The sequence below is a fragment of the Nothobranchius furzeri genome, chromosome 7 (assembly GCF_043380555.1).
Source record: "Nothobranchius furzeri strain GRZ-AD chromosome 7, NfurGRZ-RIMD1, whole genome shotgun sequence".
Taxonomy (NCBI): domain Eukaryota; kingdom Metazoa; phylum Chordata; class Actinopteri; order Cyprinodontiformes; family Nothobranchiidae; genus Nothobranchius; species Nothobranchius furzeri.
In genome coordinates, this window is record NC_091747.1 from 26578198 (window position 1) to 26604826 (window position 26629).

The window sequence follows — 26629 nt, forward strand, 5'->3', positions numbered from 1 at the left end:
TGTTCTTCATCACTCTGGTTCTGGTGGTACAGGAGTGCGCAGGAGGAGACCCAGCTTCTCTCCTCCCTCACATGTCCTGTTGGTTTGATCACAGGCAGCTCAGGAGTTCTGACCCGGTTCTGCTGCTTATGCTCCAGCAGCTCTGGGTTCAACAATTCATTTGAAATAAAAGGAAAGCAGCAGCAGGACAACGGGCAGAGTCCAGAACTGCCTGGGAGTCTAAATGGACCGGAACCAGCTTTAAGACTTCTGGGTCAGGTTAGGTTAACTACATCACAGTTCCCTAAAAGTCACATAAAAGCAAACGGGACAAACATCTGTGCAGTCTGGTGAAGGAGCAGCTCCTCCTCCTCAGGACCAGGAGGTCCAGTCTCTTCCCAACATTCCTTTTACACTTCCAAAATGAAGCGAGCGTTCCAAAGTGGATGACGAGGAGCAGGGCGGAGTCACAGGGAGGGGGAGGCAGGGGGAGGAGTCTCATTCAGTGGCCTTCAGGGAGAAGGAGAGCTTGGGTCTGGACTTTCCCCGACCCAGGATGATTTTCTGCTCCTCCTTCTGCTGCCTCTGACGGTCCTGCTCCAGCTTCATGCGCTCCTCATGGATCTTTCTCTGCTCCTCCACAATCCGTAGCTGCTCCTCAGCCTGTCAGCAGAAACACCGGGTCAGAACCAACCTCACCATCCCACCGGGTCAGAACCAACCCACCTGCAGCTAAAAACTCTAGAGGCCGGCCAGTACATCGGGCCAATATTTTCTATTTTTTTTCTACACTGGCCATCGCATCAGGCAGATGTGTGGCCACTACTAGACTGAAGGACCTGTACGTAAAAGGAAGGTTCTAGGTTCATTCTCGTCTCACTGACTGCAGAGGGACAGATGTCTCTCAGAGGATGGATGCAAAAGGACAGCGAAGAAGAGGAGCACGTACCAGCTTAGCCTGAGCTTCGGCGATCTTGCGGTTATTCTCCTCCAAGATTTTTTCCAGCTCCTCTCGCTTAGATTTTTCTTCCTCCTACACGGATGACACGGTGACATGTTATCATAGAAACATGCTAGCACCACAGAGCACGCACGCACACACACATGCACACACACACACACACACACACACACATACACACACATCCCATTCAGCCTCTCTGTGCCTGAGTAGTTTTACACAAACAGAAAGAATCTGCAGACATGAGGGCCTCCCTCTGCTACACCTGCTCTGGTTAAGGTGGTCATACACTCCGCCCACTCATCACTCACACAGGCCAGGTACGTGACACACAGGCTAAAGGAAACATCTGCTGCTTCTTTATAAACAAGAAAAGAAGATGAAGAAGGAGGGAAGAGTTTTGGCTCACCGATGCACGGATACCTACGCACTTTCCTTTTGTGTGAACCTACTGAAATCATTCAGCGTTAAACGGTTGAATATTTACTGTCGGCTCCAGACTGCAGCCCCTCCTGGGGTGGGAGCGGGGCAGGGGCTCTGCTGACTGTTTACATTTTGTTTTTCCTCGTCTCTGCAGTGGTTCGGTGTGTGTGTGTGTGCGCGTGCGTGTGTGTGTGTGTGTGTGTGTGTGTGTGTGTGTGTGTGTGTGTGTGTGTGTGTGTGTGTGTGTGTGTGTGTGTGTGTGTGTGTGTTGCAGCAGGGCCTGGCCATGGCACACTTACAGTACAGGACACAAGTCACAGGTGAGCTGAACGCCTGCAGGTCAGCTCAGGTCAAGAGCTAGTTAGGGAGGTGTGTGTCCAAAAACAACAAAATAATTAAAAACAACAAATGAGACAGAGCCGCCGCCCTGAGGGAGAAGCAGGTCAGCACACAGAACATCACACATGTGGGAAAATAATCAGAATCATCATCAGACACAGGTCAGAGGTCAGGCTGCTCCAGCTTCAGTCACATCCAACAGGAGGTTCTTAAAAAGACACGTTAAAAGCTGCCGGGGCGCCCGTCTGTGAAGTAAACACGTGATTAACACAGAAGCTCTTATTCTGAAAGAATAAGACAGGAAGTGGCCTGAACCTGAAGTAGTGAAGAGACAAGTCTGGGTCAGAGAGACGAAGACAGGAAGGAGCTACATTTGGGTCGAGCCAATCACAAGTCAGCGTCTCTAGCCTAACCCAATCCCAATCCTAATCCCAATCTGAACGATGACACAAGCAGCCTGATGTAGTCTGTTAATTTATCCGCTGCTGCTTGAAGCAGGAATATCTGGATTTCTGTCGGTCCCAGAAGGAAACCTGCTGGACCCTGCTTTGCTTGGAGCTGTTGGAAAACCAAACACTTCCGGCTTCACTGCTGGAATTCTGAAAGATTCTGGGAAAAGACCCGGAGTTCACGTGGATAAAATGCTTTTTTTTCTCCAGCCTAGTACTCAGACGTTCTACAGAATGTTCCTGTTGTTCTTCGACATTCCACAAACAGCTGATCAGCACTAATAAACGCGTTTCTGACGTGAGACACGTCATAGCTGAGGAGGTGAGAGCAGAAGACAGGGCAGGTGAGGGGAGGAGAGGAGGAAAGGGGCTGCATTCCAAACGACCGAGCGTTACCTCTCTGGCTTTCTGCGCTGCCAGCTCGGCCTGCCGCTGCCTCTCCAGCTCCTCCAGCAGCTGGCGTTCCATAATCCGCTTGGCCTCCTCCACGCGCCGCAGCACCTCCCGCTCAATCTCGTCTTTACGCTTCTCCAGCTCCTCCTCCACCCGCTTGGCCACCAGCTCCTCCACTCGTCGTGCTGTCTCCTCCTCGATTAGCTTCTCCTCAATCTCCTGCTGCCGGCTGGAAAACAGGAAAGAGATCCAATCCAATCCAATCCAATCCAATTTTATTTATAAAGCGCATTCACAAGGCATTACAACCAAACAAGGCGCTGTACACTAAAAATGTTGGTTAATTAAACCGGCGTTATACAAACGCCTGCAGGTCAGCTCAGGTCAAGAGCTAGTTAGGGAGGTGTGTGTCCAAAAACAACAAAATAATTAAAAACAACAAATGAGACAGAGCCGCCGCCCTGAGGGAGAAGCAGGTCAGCACACAGAACATCACACATGTGGGAAAATAATCAGAATCATCATCAGACACAGGTCAGAGGTCAGGCTGCTCCAGCTTCAGTCACATCCAGCAGGAGGTTCTTAAAAAGAGATTGAAAATGGGAGCGTTAGGAAAGACAAATGGAAGTTCCTGCAAAGATTGTCCAAGTGAATGTCCTCACTGTGGGATTAACGATGTCTATTCTATTTCTTTATCAGGCTTCCTTCAGCATTTTTACCTTCAGAACCAGAAGAGTTTTCAAGCCATATGTAAAAGAAAGGAAGAAAACCATCACTGATGTAGAGCCTCAAGATAAAAATCACGAGGCTCTTCACAAAAAACACATTCAAGTATAAAAAGATTCTAAACATATCTGGTTCTACAGGTCATGGGAGGGTTCGGTTGGAATAATCTTTACCAGGTAATGACATTTACTAAATGGAAGAATGAATAAACCATAAAAACTTCCACTTTTGTTTCTATAGCGACATAATTAAGTATCCTGCCAGGCGTAATGATGTCATTAATAACCTGATCTGTGAATCTTTGGTCGTGCTCCAGATGAGCCAGTTCTGTGCAGATTACACCACCGGTGATCGGCGCGCAGTGCATGCTGGTTAGATTTGTGTCAGCCTTAACGCCGACTTGCTCTGATGTCATGCCTACGTAGGCAACGATAACCTTGTGAGATCAAGGCGGCTGCAGATTTTGGAGCAAGGCGCTGCAGTTGCTCTATACCAGCTGACAAACCTAAAGGATGATGGGAAACGCCTGGATCTGATTGGTTCTCATTTTGATCCAAACATCCAGTGGTAGAATGCTAAATGTTAGTTGGTCACATGCATTCTATAAATCACGTTGATGACAACTATATAGGCCTTAAAGAGAAATGTGTTTTGTTTTATCACGTTTCCTAAGAGCACGGCAAAACTACATATGATACCCTTTACCTCTTATTACAGTCATGTCTATGTATGCACATGTCTATAATCTTATTACAGTCATGTCTATGTATGCACATGTCTACTATATATGATATCCACAAGCATGTGAGGATGTTTCAGTTGCTAACAAGCACCAGAACATTACACTATTATGTACGCGATACCTTGTCTTGCCGCACCTTATAGCCTTATGTGCATTAAAATCAGAACATAGACATGAAATAGTTCATGAATAAAAACCAGTAAGCAAAGCCCTTTTTCTGCACAGATTATCTAAAGGCATTGAGGTTGTTAATATTTACACCAGTTGTTGTTTTTGTTGTTGAGAATTTTATTTTTTATTATAGTTTCTCAACAACACTTGTTTGTTCTAGTTTGTTTGCTGGTTGGTGTGCATTTTTCATTTGAAAAACTTGATAATAAAACATTTTCTACAATTTTATGAACTTTGTCATAATTCTGTCCTGGGTTTCACCTATAAAATAATAAAACAAAAACACTTAAGGTCAAGAAAATGATATGAGATTTAGCAATTTAATGATGCGTCCATCTTACTTATTGAAAAATATCGGTATCGTTATTGGCGATACTGGCTATCTCAAAAGCACGCCGGCTTTTAGCCACTCCCCCTAAAGCGTTTGTCTGCTCGTCTCTTTTCCAGGCTGCTCACCTGCAACAAGGCCTTTAATACCAATGCTAAAACACCGAGCTAAAACTAGCCTGTTAGCATTAGCACTTAGCTTCATCCCATTCAAATGAAGGCAGCGGGCCTAGCTACTAGCTTAGCGCACCGCCGCTATGCTACATTAGCTCATGTATTTATGACTGAACCCACATCTTCCTCTGTCTCTCCATCTCTGCCCGCCGCTCCTCTTCCTCCTTCCTCTGCTTCTCGTCCAGCGCGGTTCTCTTGCTCAGCGTCCGGCCGAAGATGTCGATGCGCTCCGGGGGAGACGCTGCTCGCTCTCTGCGGGACGAGGCTGTGGTAGACCGGGACCGGGAGCGGGACTCTCTGCGCCGGTTCCTCTTAGACTCCCGGGACTTGGATCGCTTCTTAGACCTCTCCCTGTCCCTGGATCGGGACCGAGACCGGCTCCGTTTCTTGCTGTGCTTGCTGCTTTTGGAGTGTTTGGACCGGGACGAGCTGCGGCTCCGTGATCGGCCCATGACGGTCCGCTCCTGTTTAGCGCTGATTTCTGCTCCGAACCAGGGCCTCCGGAACTTCTGCTGCTCCGCAAACTCCCTTCTTACGCAACCGAACCCAGAAAATTCGCTCTGACGGATCTTTTTTATTCCGAATCACATTTATCTGCGCATCTTTATTCTTAATAACTCGAAACTAGGAAAGATGGCGGATTGTCGAAGTTGTTATTTCCCAGCAGGCACCGGGGCTCTCGGCTCTCTCCGTGGGTCTTCGGCTTAGGCAGCAACTGAATGAAGTTCCTGTCTGATTTGCAGGCGGAGGTTTGATTCAGACCGTCCCCGTTTAGTTAAGATGAGACTTTATTGATCTCACAATGGGGAAAACATCATTATGTTTTTGTTTATGGCGCCAAATCACGATAAGAATCGTGTCAAGGCGCTTCGTGAGAACCTGTTTATTCCTCCTTTTCTACACAACTATCTGTATTACTGAATGGGTGTGAACCAACTTGCGGCTCGGGGCCCATTTGTGGCCCTCGGAGTGATTCTGTGTGGCTCCTGCTGAGTGGAGCTTTTCCAGGCTCATGTTTTTCCAGTACAAGGGGTACCAATTGTACCAATAAACCATTTCTTAATAAAATTATTTTTGCATTTAACAAAGAAAAAATTCAATCTTTTTGTCCAACGAAGACTTTTAACTTTATGACTGAAGAATAAAGGAACCGTCTGCGCCTAACGTTTGTTTTTAAGTAACCTGCTGGGTAAACTAAAGTCTTTGATATTTAGTTGAATAAAGTGCTTAAAGAACCATCCTTGATTGTTTATTTGTTATATCCATCAGCTCTGCAGGTTCTGCGCCTTTACTCACCTGTCAGCTAATCATCTCACCTGTTCCCTCTCACTAACCATCGCCCTACAGCTCTGGGCTCCTCCTGTTGCCGACAGCTGAGCTCAGCAGGCTGTTTGGAGTCTTTGCTTGTTAAGACGTTTGTTGTTTATCTTCCTCACCTGAAACAAGAAAATAGTTTCTCTGCATTCACATGATTTTTACAGAAAAAAAGTTTGGAGAACAATGGAACAAACTGAATACCAAGAGTTCCACATTAAATGCATGATTAAGAGTAGAAACTGCTGATTTTAGTCCCTCTTTGTTCTGTTCCTCCACACTAAACAAGGGAATCTGATGTTAATTTAACATTTTGTCTCCATTTGACCTGCATCTAATTTAGCTTTTGTCCGTTTCTAAATGCTGGTGCTGTTTCATCAGAGGCTAAAATGATGCTTTTATCTTAGCCTGTAAAAATAGAGCTTCAGATTACGCTCATGAGGCAGAAAAAACAAACTGACAATGGTACAAGTCAGCAAAGATCCCCATCCCATTCTGGCAAAATGAGGCCATTGTGATGGCTCTCCCCAGAGGGCTGCGCTCAAAATAAACTGCTTTACTAAATTTAAAACACTTGATGAAAGGTCCAGTGAATCAGCCTTAAAAAGTTCATCATTCAGCTGGAAAAAGACTTATTTTCCTAATTACCTGCAGCTTCGGCTAATTTTAGGAAGCAGAACTGAGTGGTTCAGAAGGTGTCGAGGTGTGGGTCTGATTGGATCTGAGAACATGTTTGTGTTGAACATCTGTCAGATTCAGGCTGGGAGCATTTCACTAAGACAAATATCTCCTGAATTAAAGAAAAGAGGATTTATGGGATGTTGGAGGCAGCATCCGAGCATCTTTTCATGTCTGAGCTTGAAGCCAAAGTCTTTGTGTTTGGGTTTTATTTGAGTGACTGTTTTTTTACTCCTGAAGATAAAGGCAGAGCTTTGTTTTTCATTTGGGAAAAGAGGTGGGAGAGGTGCTTTAAAGCTCCGTTTGATGAATAATAGAAACAGTTTCACGAAGGTGAGAGGAAGAGCAGCTCCAGAGGGGATCCTTGGTTCTGTCTAAAGAGTGTTATTGCTTTTTGATTTCCTGTTTGAGGGGTTACCTACACGCAAACTCAAGAGGGATAGTTCAGGCGTGACACCAGAATTAGATGTTGGTAAGACCTCGTGTGTCTGAGGAGTTAGAGCTGTGGTTCAGGTCTCCCAAAAGCAGAATCAGCATCCAACTAAAGCAGGAAGTCTCCGCAGGCCTCAAAATAAACCACAGCATAGATTTGATCCTTTCTTCAGTTTCTTCAAGGGTTTAAAATGATAAATAGAGCATTAAAAGATCTTGCTGCACAAAATGCTAATGTTTGTGTAGCACCTAACAACCCCCCAAGTCACTTTACCAATTCTGTCTTTTGGGATCTGGTGTTTACCTTTTTCTTTTCTTTCTTCCTTGACATTATCTATCAAATTTTTTCTTTCCCCCCATTTTTTTATTTTTGTTCTTGTGAAGCACCTTGTGATTTTTATATTGAGAGGTGCTATAAAAATGATAATTTCTTCTTATTCACAACACCCAGGCTTTCACACATTCACACACTAGTGGCGATGAGCTACATCGTAGCTGCCCTGGGCTGACTGACACGCACCACCGGTCCCTCTGACCACCACCGCCAGGCAACAAGGGCCCAGTCCCAATACTCACCCTACGGTCCTTAGCCAAGTGCACTTGGTGGAAGTGTGCAGTAGTGCTACGAGTGCGTAGTGCAAAGTGCGCCAAATTGGGACAGGCATCATTGAATCAACAACAGAACTCACACCGAGATGCCAGTCGCTGTTTGTTCTTTTAAAAAAATATTTATTACAATTTCAAACAAACAATAATTAGTTATTGCTGTCTACAGTAAATGTAAGTCAAAAACACCCTAGCTCTAATATAGAAGATCTGATTTTCCACAAACATTCCAAATGGTTTCTTTTTCTAACCAGAAGGGAAAATGATATTTTTCATTTAAATCTCAATATTTTATTGACTGTAAAATGCTACTGAATGGTATCAAAACAGGTGAAACAATTACTGGCATGTCGCGTGTAAAACACACACCGGCACTGTTATCAACAGACGGGACGCATCTTCCAACAGAGAAACATGATTGTAATCATAGATGTAAAAACTCGCAATCGTTATACTTGAAAACACAGATTTTCAGAAAAGGTACTTGAGCCATTGTTCCGCTTCTTCTCAAAATTCCCATGCAGCATTGGATTGTGGGTAATACATGCATCGATGCAGACTTCAGTGAAGTCCAGATCCAGGGTGCAAAAGGGGTGTGGTCAACTTCTGCACTTGAGAATTGGGACACCATACACACTTGCACCCTTGAACAGGAATGCACAATTTAAGGACACAAGACTGGAAGTGCGAGTACTGGAATTGGATCACGTGTGAAATGTCTTGCCCAAGGGCACAATGACTGAGCCTGACCAAGTGGGTTCATACCTGCAACCTTCCGATTATGGGGCGGGTACTTAGCTCCTCTGCCATCACCCGTCCAAATATGGTGTGAAAGGGTTCAAAAGCTGGTGAAGGTTCTCAGTCATCTAGGTCATGGTAATCCAAAAGGGTTCAAATGAAGGCAATGGGACCTCATCGGTTTCTTGAAGATGTCTAACCCTCTCAGGCGAACAACTTCCGCTTCCGGTCGGCAACAAGATGGCGCCTGTGCTTGGCTTAGCCACAGTCATCGGCCACTTTTTCAAACTTTTCTCCACTAACCTCCTCTTTTCCACCTTGGTCCTGTCTGCGATCCTCTTCAGTAGTGTCCCTGCTACCATCTCCTATGATCGCCAGACTCTTTTGTCCTTCCGTTCGTTCACGATTGCCCAAGATGCACCAGGGATGTACCTCCCTGTTTGTTTATCTGAGTGGCGCACTGGCTCGGAGCCAAACGACGGTCCCGAGCTGCGCACCTCCGGCTATGTTTATCCGGTCCCGGGAAAACGTCGGAGGAAAAGAGGTAAACTATCAGGAATCCAGGTGAGAATAAGACTTCTCTTAAGGCGTGGTTTATCTAGTAAATATCGGCGTGATCTTCTAGCTTCTTGTCCTATTTTTGGTGACCTGAGCACCACTTCCGCATTCCTGCCAGGCCGCGTTGTGGCGCGGTTCATCCGTCCAAGTTTTTTAAGGTCGGTTTATCCTCATTCCTCAGTGGTTTCTCCTCCTGTTCCCTCCATAAGTGTTTTTTATGAACACTGTGGATCTAACCTTGCTAATTTACGTCCACTAGCTCCAGCTGTTTCTGTAGTTTCTGATTCCTCCACCTCACTCAGCATGGCTCTATTAAATACCCGCTCTGTTAACAATAAGTCCTTCCTGCTCAATGATTTAATTCTCTCTAAAAACCTGGATTTTCTGTTTCTGACTGAAGTTTGGCAGCAAATATCTGATTATTCTGGTCTGATTGAACTCTGCCCGAGTGGTTATTCTTTTCTTAGCCAGCCCCGGGGTTCTGGTCTTGGTGGAGGCCAAGCTGTTGTTTTTAGAGACCATCTTCCATGTAGCTCTACAACCTCTGGTCACTTTGCTTCCTTTGAACTTCAGCTGATTAAAGTCGGGCGTAAGGACCCGTTCTACTGTGCTGTGGTCTATCGTCCACCTGGTCCAAACAGTTCTTTCCTTCAGGAGTTTAGTGACTTTCTATCCTCCACTGTGAAGCTGTCCAGACTGGTGATTGTTGGTGACTTTAACATCCATGTTGATGATCCCTCTGATCACTTAGCCATGAATTTCTCCAGCCTTATGGACTCCTTCAGCTTTACCCAGCATGTTTCTGGCCCCACACACACCAGGGGGCACACTCTAGACCTTGTTTTTACCCTGAGTCTAAATGCTGACAGTGTTTGTCCTGAGGACGTTTATATTTCAGATCACCATTGCATTTTCTTTAACTTGTCAGTTTCTGCGTCCCCACCTCCTGCTCGCCGTCTGATCAGTTCTCGTTTTCTTAATGAGAGCACAGCTAGCAATTTTTCTACTGCTTTTGATCCACCCTGTTCTTCTGATAACGACCCAGATTCCTTAACTTCTCAGTTTAACGAGCACTGCCTCTCCACTCTGGACAACATCTGTCCTGTCAGAACCAGATCAGTTCCTGCAGTGAACCCTACTCCCTGGTTTAATGACAGCCTTCGCAGCCTGAAGCGCCAATGCAGAAAAATTGAGCGTTTGTGGAAGAAAACCCATCTCCACGTCCATCTGCTGCACCTAAAGGATCTTCTGTCATCCTTTAACTCTGCAGTCAGAGACGCTAGGGTTTCCTATTTCTCCAACCTGGTGTCCCAGAGCAAAGGGAACCCCAAGGTGCTGTTTAACACCATCAGCAGCATCGAGTCTCCTGCCTCTCCTACAGCCTCCATCCACTCTGTTACAGACTGTGAGAACTTTCTGTCTTTCTTTGTGGACAAAGTCAATAAGGTTAGATCTAGCATCTCTCCTTCAGCCTTATCGCTGCCTCTCCCGACTCCAACCAGGCCCATCATCCTAGATAGCTTTGCTCCTGTTTCTTTGCCTGAGTTAACCAAACTAGTTAACTCTATGAAGACCTCTGCATGCCCCCTCTTACCCTCATCTTTGTTTAAAAGGGCTTTTCAGTCCATCGGTCCCAGCGTGCTCTCTATAATTAATGCTTCGCTGGTCTCTGGTCAGGTCCCTGCTTACTTTAAGAATGCTGTAATCCACCCGCTTCTTAAAAAACCGAGTCTCGACCCCTCTCTCCATAGCAGCTTCAGACCCATCTCTAAACTTCCGTTCATCTCCAAGATCTTGGAAAAGGTTGTGGCTAAACAACTCACAGCTGCTCTTGATGAACATAACATCTATGATAGCTTCCAGTCAGGTTTTCGTAGAGCTCATTCTACTGAAACAGCTCTTCTTAGGGTCTCTAATGACCTTCTGACCCACAGTGATGCAGGAGACCGTTCTGTTCTGGTCCTGCTGGACCTGACTGCAGCCTTTGACACTGTTGACCATCACCTGCTACTGGAGAGGCTGAGAGACTGGGTAGGCCTATCAGGATCTGCTCTGGAGTGGTTCTCCTCTTATCTTTCTGAATGCTCCTTTTCTGTGGCCGTCTCCAAGTTTAGGTCCTCCACCACCTCTCTTACCCATGGTGTCCCACAAGGTTCTGTGCTGGGGCCTCTGCTCTTCCTCCTCTATCTGCTCCCTCTTCAGCACATCCTGAGCTCCTTCAAAGGATTCTCCTACCATCTTTATGCAGATGACATCCAACTGTACATCTCCTTTAAGCCCCATGAGATGTCTAAGCTGCAGCTGTTACACACCTGCTTAGACTCTATCAAAACCTGGATGGTGGGAGCTTTCTTCAGCTGAATGAAGATAAGACTGAGATCCTCATCTGTGCCCCAGACAAGCTGGTTCCCAAAGTCAGAGACTCTCTTGGTCAGCTTGCCTCTCACACCAAACCTTCTGTCAGGAATCTTGGCGTGACCTTTGACCCAGCTCTCACCCTGAATTCTCATGTCAGTTCTCTTGTCCGCTCTTCCTTCTTCCATCTCAGGAACATTGCTAAGCTGAGTCCCATTCTGTCCCGCTCTGAACTTGAGACATTTCTCCACACCTTCATCTCCTCACGCTTAGACTACTGTAACTCTCTTTTCACGTGTCTGAGCAGAACCTCCCTGAACCGTCTACAGGTGGTTCAGAACGCCTGTGCTCGGCTTCTGACCAAGTCCTCCAAACACACCTACATCACCCCGCTTCTCCTCCAGCTTCACTGGCTGCCAGTCAACTTCAGGGTTCATTTCAAGATCCTGGTTCTGGTCTATAGGGCCTTACATGGACAAGTACCATCTTACATTGGTGATCTTCTTAGTCCCTACACCCCCAGCAGGTCCCTGAGGTCCAGTGATCAAAGCCTACTGGTTGTGCAGCACCAGGCTAAAGGTCAAAGGTGACAGGTCATTTGCTGCTGTGGCCCCCAGACTCTGGAACTCTCTCCCCCTGAGCCTGAGATCAGTGGGCTCAGTGGTCTCCTTTAAAAAGCAGCTGAAGACTCACTTGTTCAGGCTGGCTTTTGTATGACCTTCTTCACCACTCTCTCTTTATTCTGCTCTCCCCACCTATTCCACCTTCCTCGGGATCCACTGATTTCCATCTTTCCTGTTCACTCACTCTCTTTCATAACATTTTTTATCACAATTGCCTATTTTTGCTCATTTTAAATATATTTTTAAACATTTTCTAAATGCTTTTTAATATTTTTACATCTTTTGTTTTTGTGAAGCGCCTCGTGATTTTTATCTTCAGAGGCGCTATAGAAATTATATTTTCTTCTTCTTCTTCTTCTTCTTCTTCTAAGTCCTTCAGGGGTACTTCTGAGTTAAAAAATGCTCATGAAATATGTATGTGGAGTAACCAGGTAGGTAGGTTTTAACATTGCTAATCTGCAACGCCTGCCTCCAGAGGGTTAACTTCTCATCCGAGGAGCTTTGTCAGTTCTAACTGGAAAATGGGAGAGTCACACTTATAAGCTGTAGCTGTCTGTTGTTATTTAATGAGCAGAAACTACTATGAGTACCCCATAGGTTTGGGAATCAAAAACTGGTTCTTGTTGAGAACCGGTTCCCATTGTTTCAATTGCTAGAAATCGTTCACCATTTTTGCAAACGATTCCCTTTATCAATTCCAGTCAACGTGAATGACGTCACCTCGCACGCTGCATAGCTTACGGAAGCAGGAAACATGGCGTCTAAGCGGCACAAGTGCTCAAAAGTTTAGTTATATTTTACAAGCATGTGTGGCAAAGTGGGGTATCAAGGGCCGGGGCGGGATTCGATCCCCAGACTCCCGGGGGAGAGTCACGTGCACTAACCAGTCAGCCAAAGGGACATCCCCTTGGCCAAGTGGCCAGGGCGCATGATCAATCGGGACATTGTGACAGGACACTCACACTGCCACACATGACAACAGGGTAACTTGCAATATCTGCAAAGTAGATATCTCATCAATCAAGGAAGCATTCCGGATATACAAAAGCCTTTGGCCACAAAATATGCGGTATCTTAAAGTTATTGGCCTGCTTAGACCCGCTCTGGACTTGTGAATTTCCACGCAGCAGCAGCGGTGACGTTTGCACGTCCTCTCCTGTTAATACTGCAGGTAACTAATTAACCTACACTGCCTATCATGTCAGCATCCTTAGCCTTATACACACCTCCACACTAGCAGACTCCTGCGAGAAAGGTCTGACCTGTGGTGAGGTGTTTCCCACCCTACTAAAGCTACAGCAACACGGCCCCGAACATGAAGATGGTGCCTTCACAGGGAGCACAAAGGAGAACATTTGGAAGATAATTCCACCCGATACAGGTACAGCTGAAAATTTGAAACTGACAATTATAATGCAGGAGCCATCCACCGTTAGTTTTTGCCACCTGTTTAACCACTCTGGAATGATAAGGAAATGGATCGATAGACAGAATCGACAATGCCATTGACACCGACAAAAACTTATCAATTACCACCCCTAGTACCCCTCCTCTCTGTCCTCTGGTGAGTCGTTGTGTTGATTAGATGCAGGAAGGTGTGACCTAGACTGAAACTGCTTAGGAATGAGATCCAAGCTGCATTATGGGTACTGGGAAGGTGAAATCTAAGTCCCGCCCCCATTTAAAGTGGGGTTTTTCACGTTTGACATAGATAGCTTCTTTTACTCCTCTCTCAAACCATCTGTCTTCTCTGTCCAGAATGTGTCCCTTGTCCTTCAGGTGTAGGTGGACTGCAGAGTCCTGACCTGAAGAGGTGGCTCTCCTGTGTTGTGCCATGCTCTTGTGTACTTGTTGTTTAGTTTCCCCGATGTAAACATCTGGACAGTCCTCACTGCACTGGACTGCTTAAACGACTCCACTGAGCTTCTGTTTGGTGTTTTGTCTTTAGGATGGACCAGTTTCTGTCTGAGGGTGTTGTTGGGTTTAAAGTTTACTGGGATGTTGTGTTTGGAGAAGATTCTTCTAGGTTTCTCTGAGACTCCTGCACGTATGGGATGATGGTGCTTTTGGGCCTGTTGTCCTTTTCTTTGTTGGTTGCTGCTTTGGACGCTTTTCCAGACTTCTTTGTAGATTTCACAAAGGCCCAGTGAGGGTGTCAGCAGTTCTGGAGAGCTTTCTTCATGAGTTTATCTTCAGTCTTTGTGGGAACGTTCTCGGCCCAATGGTGTAAAGTCCTGATGAGTCCACATGCAGATACTGGTCTGTGTGAATTGGTTTCCTTTAGACTTCAATGCTGAGACTTCCATCTTGTAAGTTTGATGCTCACACATGGCTGGACTACTGCAATGGTCTCCTAACTGGTCTTCCCAAAAAAGCTGTGAAGCAACTGCAGCTTGTTCAGATTGCTGCTGCTAGAGCCTTAACAAGAACTAAGAGAACGGAGCACATCACTCCTGTTCATAGATCCCTACACTGGTTACCAGTAAACTACAGAATATATACTTCAAAGTGCTCCTACTAGTTTACAAATCACTCTGTGGCATGGGGCCAAAATACGTCTGATCTCATTCCTGTATTTACACCGAGCTTGGTTGTGAGATCCTTAGGAAACAGTCAGCTGGTAGAACCGGGTCAGAGCCAAACAGGGTGAAGCTGCTTTTAGCTACTATGCTGCTCACAGATGGAATCAGCTTCCTCATGACCTCAGATGTGCCCCAGCTCTGGTAACCTTCATGTATTCATCAGCCTTTGACTAAATACATGAACTGGAGCAGCTCAGCCTTTAACTTTGTCCTTTTCTTTTAATTTTTAAATAAAAGTTAAATTTGTGTGTATTTTCTGTTGTGTTGATTTTAATGTTCTTGCTAAATGGGAAGTACGTTGAATTGCCTTTGTGTGTGATGTATCTATGTGGTTATTTAGCTTGTTAATCGTGCAGCGCTTTGGGCGGCTGTAATGCTGCATTGAAAGCACTTAACAAATAAAGTGGTATGATATAGTTACCTGTGTCATGACCCGCCCCGGCCTCCCTGACTGTGTCTCTCCTGCCCTGATTAGCCTTATTGTTCTCACCTGTCCCTGATTACTCTGCCCATGTGTTCCTGATTCCCTTGTGTATTTATACCTCCCTCCTTGTTGCTGTCTTTGTCGGTTCATTGTCGTTTGTGCATGTTCGTTCGTCCTGTTGCTCCCAGTCTACAATTAAACATCTTTTTATTTTTTCATCCGTCTGCCTGATCTTCTGCCTCCGAAACCCACCACCACACATGGTCTGCCATCTCCACCCGCAGAACATGACAACCTGGAAATTTTTATTGTAACAACCAACAGTTTATACAGGAAAATCATGAATGATTAACAATGCTGCCCAACCTTCTGCATCCACTCTATTCTATTCTAATCTATTCTATTCTATTCTATTCTATTCTATTCTATTATATTCTATTCTTACAAGGCATTCATTCCTACTAGAGGCCTGAAAATGTATTGATGACTGTAAATAAATCAAGGACACCTTTAAAAGCTTTTGTCATTCCTCTAAATCTTTTTTCTGTAAAATCAGAGTAAAAAATTCTGTCTGTAAAAAACAACGAATCAAATAATAATGTGGTAACATTTATAACTTTTCTCTGAGTTTGTTTAGTCAGATTCATGGACAGATTTGTTTTATTTATTTATCATTAATAATATTTTCTCTTGAAACTCAGAATAAAATATTCCCTGAAACCTTCTGAGTTTCAGACAGGAATTCATGAGTGGCTCCATGAAACTTGGGAAACATGAGCCTAGTGTGTGTGTGTGTGTGTGTGTGTGTGTGTGTGTGTGTGTGTGTGTGTGTGTGTGTGTGTGTGTGTGTGTGTGTGTGTGTGTGTGCCTGTGCCTGTGCGTGCGCGCGTGTGTGTGTGTGTGTGTTTAGCTCCTTTGTCCTTCAATCAATCCCACACTGATAACGTCTAGCAGGACAGGAAGCAGCACAATGCCAGGCAGGTCCTGAGGAAAGGCTGAATCAGAACCACACACACACACACTCTCTCTCTCTCTCTCTCTCTCTCTCTCTCTCTCTCTCTCTCTCTCTCTCTCTCTCTCTCTCTCTCTCTCTCTCTCTCTCTCTCTCTCTCTCTCTCTCTGTCTCTCTCTCTCTCCCTCCCCCTTACTGCATTTGACACAGTAGATCACAATGTTCTTTTAGAAAGACTTGAACATGTTGTAGGGATCAAAGGAACAGCGCTAGGCTGGTTCAAATCCTACCTGTCTGACAGATTTCATTTTGTAAATTTACATGACAAATCATCTTCATACTCCAGGGTTACTTGCGGAGTACCACAGGGTTCAGTGCTTGGACCAGTTCTTCTTACTATATACATATATATATATATATATATATATATATATATATATATATATATATATATATATATATATATATATGCTCCCAACTCCTAAAATCATTACACAGCATGGGATAAACTTCCACTGTTCTTGTCATGTGTCTATGCCTATCTGATCTCAGAATTGTGTGTACTGAAACTCTAATTTCCCTCTGGGACTAATAAAGTATCTTTGAATTGAATTGAATATGAGTTATGCTGACGATACTCAGTTATATTTATCCATTAACCCTGATGAACTTAATACATTAGTTAGATTACAGGCTTGTCTTGAGGACATAAAAAATTGGATAACTCAAAACTTTTTGCTTTTACATCAAGACAAGACAGAAGTTCTCATCTTTTGACCTGAAATCCAGAAAAGGAAATTGCTTAGCCAATCACCTGACTTGAATGGCATTACATTAATCTCCGAGAACAAAGTAAGGAACCTTGTTGTTATCTTCGACCAGGACATGTCATTCAAATCCCACGGTAAACAGATTTGTAGGATTTCTTTTTTCCACCTTCGGAATATTGTTAAGATTAGAATCATCATTTCCAGGAGTGATGCTGAAAAACTAGTTCATGCATTTATTACATCAAGACTGGATTACTGTAATTCATTACTCTCAGGAAGTCCACAGAATGTAGTTAAAAGTTTTCAGCTTGTCCAAAATGCTGCAGCTAGAGTTCTGATGAGAATTAAAAAGAGAGATCATATCTCTCCTGTCTTAGCTTCCCTACATTGGCTGCCTGTTAAATTCAGAATAGATTTTAAGATCCTTCTTCTCACATATAAAGCTCTTAATAATCAAGGTCCATCAAACATCAGTAATCTGATTGTTCCATACGTTCCTAACCGAGCACTTCGCTCTCAGACTGCAGGTCTACTGGTGGTTCCCAGAATATCTAAAAATAGGATGGGAGGCAGATCTTTTAGTTATCAGGCTCCTCTCCTGTGGAACCAGCTCCCACCTTTAGTCCGTGAGGCAGGCACTTTGTCTACTTTTAAGAATAGGCTTAAAACATTTTTATTTGATAGGGCCTATGGTTAAAATCTGATGTTAGCCTAAATCTGGACAAATGGGGGAGTAGAGGGAGGTGGAGTGTACAGTCGGTAAAGACGACTCTCCCGTGCCCTGACTCCAACATGCCTCCATCTAAAAAGGCTAGGTTATCCTGAGTTATCTCTGTAGTTATGCTGCTATAGGCTTAGACTGCTGGAGGATACACTGACCACTTTTCACACTCTACTGCTTTCTTCTACAATCTGCTCTTTAACTGTATTATTTCTTGCAATTTCAGCTGTTAACTTTATTTTCTCTCTAAGTGTTTTTCTCCCCAGAAGAAGCAACAACGATGTTCTGCTGAGCTGTGGTGGCCTCATGGAGGGGGCCATTGACTAGCACACTGCTGCTAACCACTAAAACATTCTCCCTCTCCTGATAATAACTTTTTGCTTTCTTTGACATTAAATGTGCTACTACTAGTTTATCCGTTTAATTATAGATCCACTAGGATAAATACAATAAAGTTTGTCTTTCACCAAATAGAATATTTACTAAGAAATCACAATATAACTATAGACACATTACTTGGTGTTTGTGTGTGTGTGTGTGTGTGTGTGTGTGTGTGTGTGTGTGTGTGTGTGTGTGTGTGTGTGTGTGTGTGTGTGTGTGTGTGTGTGTGTGTGTGTGTGTGTGTGTGTGTGTGTGTGTGTGTGTGTGTGACTCGATGCAACCTGCTGGGTTCCTTATATAGGAAACTTGTTACTGATTGGCTTAATGACCTGACCTGTATTGGAATGTTTACCGTGTGAAGGTCCTTGAGACGACTCTGGTCCTGATTTGTCGCTTTATCAATAAAATTGAACTGAATAGAAGATAAAGTCTCCTTAGTCATCACATTCCCCCGGGGAGCGGTGAGCTGCAGCTGTGGCTGCACTCGGGAAGTATTTGTTGGTTTAACCCCAATGCCTGGAAGCCTCAATGAGGTCTCAGAGAAACCAACCCTAACTTTAGAAGCGTTTGGATCAGATCCAACTCTCCTGGGGAAGGTGGGAGAGGACGCGGACCAGAACCAATGATCCAGAGAGGAGAAGAACACAAAGATGAGAGAGAATCAGGCTGAAAGAAGTCGTTAATGTGAATCAGTAAAAAGGAACATCCTTTAAAGGTTCTGATCCAATCAGAACAAATGAGACTTCATTTGAATCCAAAAGAACCAGGAGACACTAAAGAGCTCGTTCCCAGAAACTGAGCTGGACAAAAAGAACCATCCCCTGTGGATCAGAACTGCCCCCTTCGTCTAGGTCCATTCTGCTCCCGTCGGTTCTGATCCAACAACAACATGCTGAGAAACAACCTCGTTAGTCACTTTGTTACAGAAACAAGAGGAAGAACAGGCCAACCGGGCTGTTGGATCAGAACCAGGATTAGTGGGAATCAAATGCATTTACCCTGGGACCCCCCAATCCTGAGATTAAAATGTATCTGAAGTTGATCAGATTAAATGAACCCAAATATAACAAACTGGATGATTTTCTCTTCTCTTTCAGACCAAGAATTTATGTGAATGAGTGCAAGAAATAAAATCATTAATCAAATTAGAAACTATTAAAAGAGCCTAAAAGAGTTCAGTTTAAAGATTTGAATCAAGTGTTGGAGCTGCTGATGAGCAAGAAACAGAAACTAAACTGATCTCTGATCAGATCAATCTGAAACAGCTAAAGGTAATGAACTTGTCTTAGATTAGCTGATATCAGCTGGAGAAGGGATCAGACAGGATGGATCAGACAGAATGGATCAGCTGGAGAACGTGATTCTGAAGAGACCTCCCAGTTGCTCCTGCTGCCGGAGCTTGTCTCCAGCCCGTTTTAAAGTGTTTACAGGTGTAGTTGACTGAAAATCTGTTTTTTACATGCTATTTCTGATTCTAACGGGTCACTCTAAGTGTTTCATGCAGGCTGAACACGAAAATAGTCTCCTACACCTATCTTCTGCATTAGCTTCTGATAGAAAACAGACGGTGAAACTCTAGGTTTAGAAAATCCTGACAGATCTACGTCACACTGTCACTAACGTTCATGGACTCACCCATCTTGGGTCGTGACGGGGAAGGCTGTTGTTGGTTTAGCGTCCAGGAAACAGCAGAGAACGTCTCAGCTAGTAGAAGCTAACCATTAGCATTAGAAACTCCACCACACAGTAGAACTCCTCCAGGCTTGTCGTATTGGTGGAGATAAAACATCAACACTGCAGAACAAACAGTCAGTGGTAGAGTTGTGTTACTGTTAGCCAATCAGAGGAGTGATGTCCACATATCAGGAAACAAGACCTCTCACCTTACAAGGCATACATTCCTACTAGAGACCACTGAAAATGTACTGATTAAAGAAGTGAACCGCTCCTGTAAACAAGGTTAGAACTGTTGGTATGTCAGGCCTAGCCTAAATCTACCTAGCTGACAGGATGGTATGTGTGAGGATGGCTGGCTTTTCTTCTGCTTTTTCTCATCAGCCTTGAGGAGTCCCGCAAGGTTCTATAATGGGACCTTTACTATTTTTGATTATATTCTCTCTTTGGTGATATCCTGTGTAGGGTTGACATTAGTTTTCCTCTTTATGCTGATGATAGCCAGCTATACTCGTATTGATGCCTCTATGATACACGTGTTACTGCACGCCTGGACTACTGTAACTCAGTCCCAGTTGGTGTGGAGGGGAAGCCAATGTTTGGTCATGTGACAACGATTCTTTTATTATTTTTACTTTGAATGAGTTGGCTCCACCCTATTGGCTGCTTTACTACAGCCTTATGTCCACTCAGAGAACCTTTTGCTGTTCTCGTCTGAAGGTGGTGGGGGTAGGACGTACTTAGTGTCAGGACCAAAGCTACGGAACGAGCTCCTCTGTTCATCGGAGCTTGTACCTCTGTGGGCTGAAGGCCTATTGTGATGATCTGGCTTTTGACTGTTATCTGCTCTTATTGTGCCGCTCTGTGTTCTTTTATGTCATTTTCATCAGTTTTTATGTCTGGACAGCACATCTGGAAGCTGCTTTACACATAAACGTAGAGCTGAGTTGAGAATCATGCAGCGACAAAGAGAAAGTGTTGAAAAGATCAAGTTTCTGTCCTTGCGGCGCCATCTGCCTGAAGGCCAATACATTTATCCCAGGACTTTTAGAAGAGTCGGGAGTTAAAAGCTGCCGGAGGTGAAGTCCTCAGGAGGAGCAACACATACCTGAGAAACCTGAGTGCATAGCCGCTGCCCCTTCACCCCGGCTAGATAGGAGAAATGTTGTGACAGGCTGGGACAAAAGAGGCTGGACACTACTATAATCCGACAGGAGAGATCCAGGAGAGGAGATGAAACTCCGACGGCGGTCCAAGCTTCATCTGGAGTGAAGACACGAAGCTAAAGCTTCCTCCAGAAGCCACAGAAACAATCAGAGACTTCATGTCCTTCATGTTTTATTTGATATGAAACAAGTTTTTATGTCAAAAGTTTTATTCCACAAAATATCTGAATCATTCTGGGATTATGTCTCCTTTAGTTTACATCACAATAAATGTGTTATCTCCTAAACATCTGATGCGAGATCAGATAACGGGAGTCAGGACTTCAAGCAATCGGGAAGTTGTTCCAACAGGATAATTGTCTGTCTCCCTTCATCCTGGATAGCTCCAGGCTTCAGTGTTCCAGAAGACTGGATTCATCCATCCCACCAACCATCTCTGGTCCCCACACCAGCTGCTCTCCATGTGGGACCTTTCCCAAACAGCTGCAACAGGAAGTCGGACTAGGTGGACCAGGAAGAACCCCCGTAGGAAAGTAAAAGTGCTATGTTTTCTTGTCTTTATAGGATCTATTCTGTTAATCCACTCAGCAGGAAGTCTGTAGGTGTCCATAACCCCGCCCCCACTGATCCCTCCTTTTGTTCCACTCCCAGCTGCTGGAGGAGGATTAACTTCCCTAGTGTCAATCAGGGCCGTTTGTATCCAGCTGGAGACTCCTCTCCGCTCCAAACCCAGCTTCCAAATCCTTCCCTTCTCAGTAAAGCACGCTGATATCTATGGCAGTGCCTCAGAAACTTTCCAGACTTGGCTCCGAACGGCCACGGTCCACTTCCAGCTCTAGAATTCCGGATTAAAGTTTTAGCTTGTTGGTGAAATGAAGATCAGAGAGCCGTGTGTTTTCAGTCCATTTAGCCCTGAAGGAGGATTCCTAATCCTGATCTCCTCATCCAGCAGAACTGGAGTCTGGGAGGAGAACTTCTATGATTCCCAAAGCCTGAAACCAAAGTCAAAGTATAGAGAAGTCCTTTGTTTTCCAACTGAAGGATCAGCTGCAACAAGCTGTACTGGATCAGAAATGCTCTACATCCTGGTGTTCTGGTTCAGGTGTCCTGCAGGTAACAGCATCTGAGTCAGATCAGCTGTAAACCAACTAATCAGTCTCCCACATTCCCATCATTCCAGCCTTTCACCTGCTTCAGGAACGTTTAAATGACGGAAAACTCTTTTCTTTTCTGAAAGCCAAATGAAATAACCGCACAGCCAACCAGGCTCGTGGGCCGGAACAAGGAACCGGGTCGGGTTGGTCGTGTTATCATAACAGCACTAATGTGGGAAGCAAAACATTAACGTGACTGAAGGAAATTCACGGACTCGTTCCTAGATCAGCTGTTGGAAGAAAACAGGAAGTCAAGGCTGGGAAAGAGGGAGTGATGTTTATCTCTGAGAGACGGCTGGATTCATCCCAGTCTGGATAAATGTTCCTGGTTGATGTTGGAGAACACAAACCTGCAGATGTTTCAGCAGCAGATGGAGATTTAAAAAAAAAAAGCTCAGAGTTCAGAATGAATATTATTTATTGGATAAAAACTAAACTCAAACTTTCAATTCCTGCTTCATCCCAATCCTGGTATGTTTGTGGATTAGATGTTTTCCTTGTGTCGTGTAGCTGTCGCGCTGCTGAATTGGAGCAAGTCCAGTTTTCACCAGATGATGGTGTGGTGGAAATTCTGATGAAATGTGAGGAAACTTGATTTGGGAACAAACCCCCTAAAAGCAGATTTGACTGCAGCGAAACTGCGTCTCTTCAGCAGATTTTAATCCCTGGAAATAATTCAGCTTCACGCTCCACAGCCATCGCTCAGAAGGTATCGACAGGTCCGCCTCAGGTCTGAAAATGGCCTTCAGAGGGATGAACCGAGTTTAGGGTTCATCTAATGCATCTCAGCCAAACACGTTCCCTTCAGATCCTTTGCAGGTGGAGCAGCTGCTGAGGGTCAGAAGAAGCGTTCAGATACAAACACCAAGCTAAAACGCAAGAGAAGAGCCAGGAGGAGCGTCTGGCTACAGGTGAGAGGAGGAACACTTCAGGACTGCTGCTCTTAAAATTCATTACAACTTTTTACTATTGTTGTTTTTTTCCCTAGGCTGAGACGTTGGGATTAGGATGAATGAATCCGTCCCTGTGAGCACGGTGATGACAGCATCATGTCTGGGATGGTTAGTTTCCCAGGAGACTCTCAGAACTAGCGGGCGTCAGAGAGGTTTCCACTTGCAGGTGAACAGGTGTGTCGGGCTTCTGCCGGTTACATTCATGCTTTTATTTTGAGGTTTGAGGATGAGGCCTCTGACGGGTTTTTACCAGAAGATGAAAATAATTCAGCATCTCCAGCTTCTGACCATCAGCTCTCTGAGGAGCTCAGCTTACACCTGTCTGAAACAAATGCTGAGTCTGGGTAACGGAATCTGTGATGGAAGCACTTTTCTGATCCAGAGTGTCACCGTGGTGCTGCCGTGCATGACCAGGCATGAAACAACGAGCTCAGAGTCAACCCGAGAGGATTACTGGCTATCATAGAGCTGCAGTCAGGGTCAAAGGTCATTCTGTAGTCTCACACACACATGCTAATCCAGATGTGTCCTCAGTGCCAGCAGCTGGATCTGCAGAGAAGACCTGAGAGAAAAGAGTTGACATAAAGTGAAAAACTGCTGATTTTTAAAAAGACGGTTTTAAAAAGAAACCTACATCTGGTTGGAGGTTTGAGTTTCTGAGTCCAAACTTCTGACACCTGAATGACACGTTTCAAAGTGAAGTTCACTTCCTCTTCACATCCAGCTGATCCTTCGCTCCACTTGGACGACATTCTTGAGCTGAGTCCAGTAGGACATCATGAAACACTTACCGGTACCTATAATCCTCTCGGCTACTGGAGGACATCTGTGGTGTCTGCTGGACGATCTGTCCTTCGAGCCATTGATGGACAACAGAAGCATCATGAGTGTCGTGGGTTTGTCCTACAAAACTTGTAGCAAAGGTTCGTCATCTTTGTAATGATTTTAAATTACATTTTATTTAATAAGCCATAAGAATAAGATTCCATAGGAAATATAAAATCAATCTTATGGATCTGTGGGTACTGTTTAACCAGAAGATTGGAACTTTTTATTGCAGAGATTAGATAACAGCTTCGTGTTCACTAAGAGACAACAGAAGAGAGAGAGAGTCAAGTTTAAAAGTTTAAAGATTTATTACTAAACAAATTAAACTAGTCTAACTTTAACACTAAATGTAAGATATAACTAAGACGAATGGGTCGGAGAATGGTGTAGTGTGGAATGTTGCTCAGAACTAGCAAATCCGAAGAAACGATTAGTTCTGGTGGGAAGTGAAGGTGATGTCTTCGCGCTAAGCTTTGGTTAGGAGATTCATTAACACAATTGACACCATTCAGTCGGTCTACGTACCGTTAGCGGAAGTCCCCGTCTAGATCAGGAATGTCGAGGTCCAGCTGGACCCTCTCTGGAACCGAAGCCGGTAGGAAAAGCAGAGGTTGCCGACCAGACCAGTCTTTGAGATACTTCCGGGTCACGATGGTTTTGTTGGCATCTAGTGAGACCCAAACCTGGGTCGTGATGGTTCAGCTTTGATTCTGAAAGGAACCGTTGCAGCAGTTGGAACAGCAACAGATTTTATCCAGCTTGTCGTTGGTTCTTTTGGCTGAAGAGGAAAGTTACGGATTGGCCACTCCAACAACTTCTCTAGAACGCTTTGAACTGGCGTTAGAGATGACGTGGGCATGGTTTTATACTTCAGATGTTTTGGTTTATGGTCGAATGAAAAGATGACAGATTTACCAAACACCACCAAAAAAACGACTCCGTCAGATCTGGAAGATTCTGATTGGATCAGTAAAGCAATGTGTCATGTCTTAACGCTACGTGAGATCAGTCCTAGTGGAAACATTTAAAGTCATATTACTCATCATTCTATAGGATTATAATAACGTAATTAATATTTAGATTTCACAGATTGGTCACATCTTATTATTAACTAACACTTTGTTTGATTAGCTTTATTAAAATAGAGTTCTTTGATTTATTAAAAGGAGAGAGTCCTTTCTTCATTCTTTTCTTGAGCTGGAAAGAAAGCAGTTTATAGCAAATGCATGCAAGCTTGAGGCCATATCTCATGCAGACTAGATCTGTGTCAGAGGAGAGGGGAAAATGACTTGTGGTGGAAAACAGTCATTTCATTCTGTTACATCTCCGTCGTCTTCCTCCGCTTATCCGGGTCCAGGTCGTGGGGGCAGCATCCCAACTAGGGAGCTCCAGACAGTCCTCTCCCCGGCCACCTCCACCAGCTCCTCCGGCAGGACCCCGAGGCATTCCCGGACCAGATTGGAGATGTAACCTCTCCAACGTGTCCTGGGTCGACCCGGGGGCCTCCTGCCGGCAGGACATAACCGAAACACCTCCCCAGGGAGGCGTCCAGGAGGCATCCTGACCAGATGCCCAAACCACCTCAACTGGCTCCTTTTGATCCGGAGGAGCAGCGGTTCTACTCCGAGTCCCTCCCGAATGTCCAAGCTCCTCACCCTATTTCTAAGGCTGAGCCCGGCCACCCTACGGAGGAAACTCATTTCGGCCGCTTGTATTCCGCGATCTCGTTCTTTCGGTCATTACCCAAAGCTCATGACCATAGGTGAGGATTGGGACGTAGATCGACCGGTAAATCGAGAGCCTGGCTTTCTGGCTCAGCTCCCTCTTCACCACGACAGATCGGCTCAGCGTCCGCATCACTGCAGACGCTGAACAAATCCGCCTGTCGATCTCCCGATTCCTCCTACCCTCACTCGTGAACAAGACCCCGAGATACTTAAACTCCTCCACTTGAGGTAGGACCTCTCCCCCGACCCGGAGTTGGCAAGCCACCCTTTTCCGGTCGAGAACCATGGTCTCAGATTTGGAGGTGCTGATCCTCATCCCAGCCGCTTCACACTTGGCCGTGAACCTACCCAACAAGAGCTGAAGGTCAGAGCTGGATGAAGATAGGAGGACCACATCATCCACAAAAAGCAGAGACAAGATTCTCCTGCCACCAAACTCAACACACTCCACACCACGGCTGCGCCTAGAAATTCTGTCCATAAAGGTAATGAACAGAACCGGTGACAAAAGGGCAGCCCTGGCGGAGTCCAACCCTTACCTGGAACAAGTCTGACTTATTACCGACTATGCGGACCAAACTCACGCTCCTCTGGTAAAGGGACTTAATGGCCCTCAACAGAAAGCCACCCACCCCATACTCCTGGTGCACCCCCCACAGGGTGCCCCTGGGGACACGGTCATAAGCCTTCTCCAAATCCACAAAACACATGTGGATTGGTTGGGCAAACTCCTCCATCACCCTTGCAAGGGTATAGAGCTGGTCCACAGTTCCACGGCCAGGACGAAAACCACCTTGCTCCTCCTCAATCTGAGATTCAACAATCGATCGGACCCTCCTCTCCAGTACCTTGGAGTAGACCTTTCCAGGGAGGCTGAGGAGTGTGATCCTCCTATAGTTGGAACACACCCTCAGGTCACCCTTCTTAAAGATTGGGACCACCACCCCGGTCTGCCACTCCACAGGAACTGCCCCCGATGACCACGCAATGTTGCAGAGACGTGTCAACCACGACAGCCCTACAACATCCATAACCTTGAGATACTCAGGACGAATCTCATCCGCCCCGGGGCTCCGCCGCTGTGTAGTCGTTTGACTGCCTCAGCAACTTCTGCCCCTGAGATTGGACAGTCCATCCCCAGGTCTCCCTGCTCTGGTTCCTCCTCGGAATGCGCATAGGTGGGATTGAGGAGCTCCTCAAAGTATTCCTTCCACCGTCCGACTATAGCCCCAGTTGACGTCAGCAGCTCCCCATCCCCACTGTAAACAGTGTGAGCGAGTTGCTGCCTTCCTCTCCTGGAGCGCCGGAC

The 26629-nt window shown here is 45.2% G+C and overlaps 1 protein-coding gene across 2 annotated transcripts; it reads right to left on the reverse strand.

Annotated features, from left to right (window-relative positions):
- Positions 1-255: 255 nt before the first annotated feature.
- Positions 256-5345, reverse strand: arglu1a (arginine and glutamate rich 1a). Of its 2 annotated transcripts, XM_015955044.3 has the most exons (4): positions 4805-5345; positions 2548-2773; positions 929-1012; positions 256-642 (listed from the first exon to the last, which is right to left on the reverse strand). In XM_015955044.3, the coding sequence occupies exons 1-4, from the start codon at positions 5134-5136 to the stop codon at positions 478-480; spliced, it is 807 nt and encodes a 268-aa protein (XP_015810530.1). In that variant the 5' UTR covers positions 5137-5345; the 3' UTR covers positions 256-477. The 2 variants fall into 2 exon arrangements, with proteins under 2 accessions (XP_015810530.1, XP_070409095.1); XM_070552994.1 differs by lacking the exons at positions 256-642; positions 929-1012 and having other exon boundaries at positions 1942-2773.
- Positions 5346-26629: the final 21284 nt, after the last annotated feature.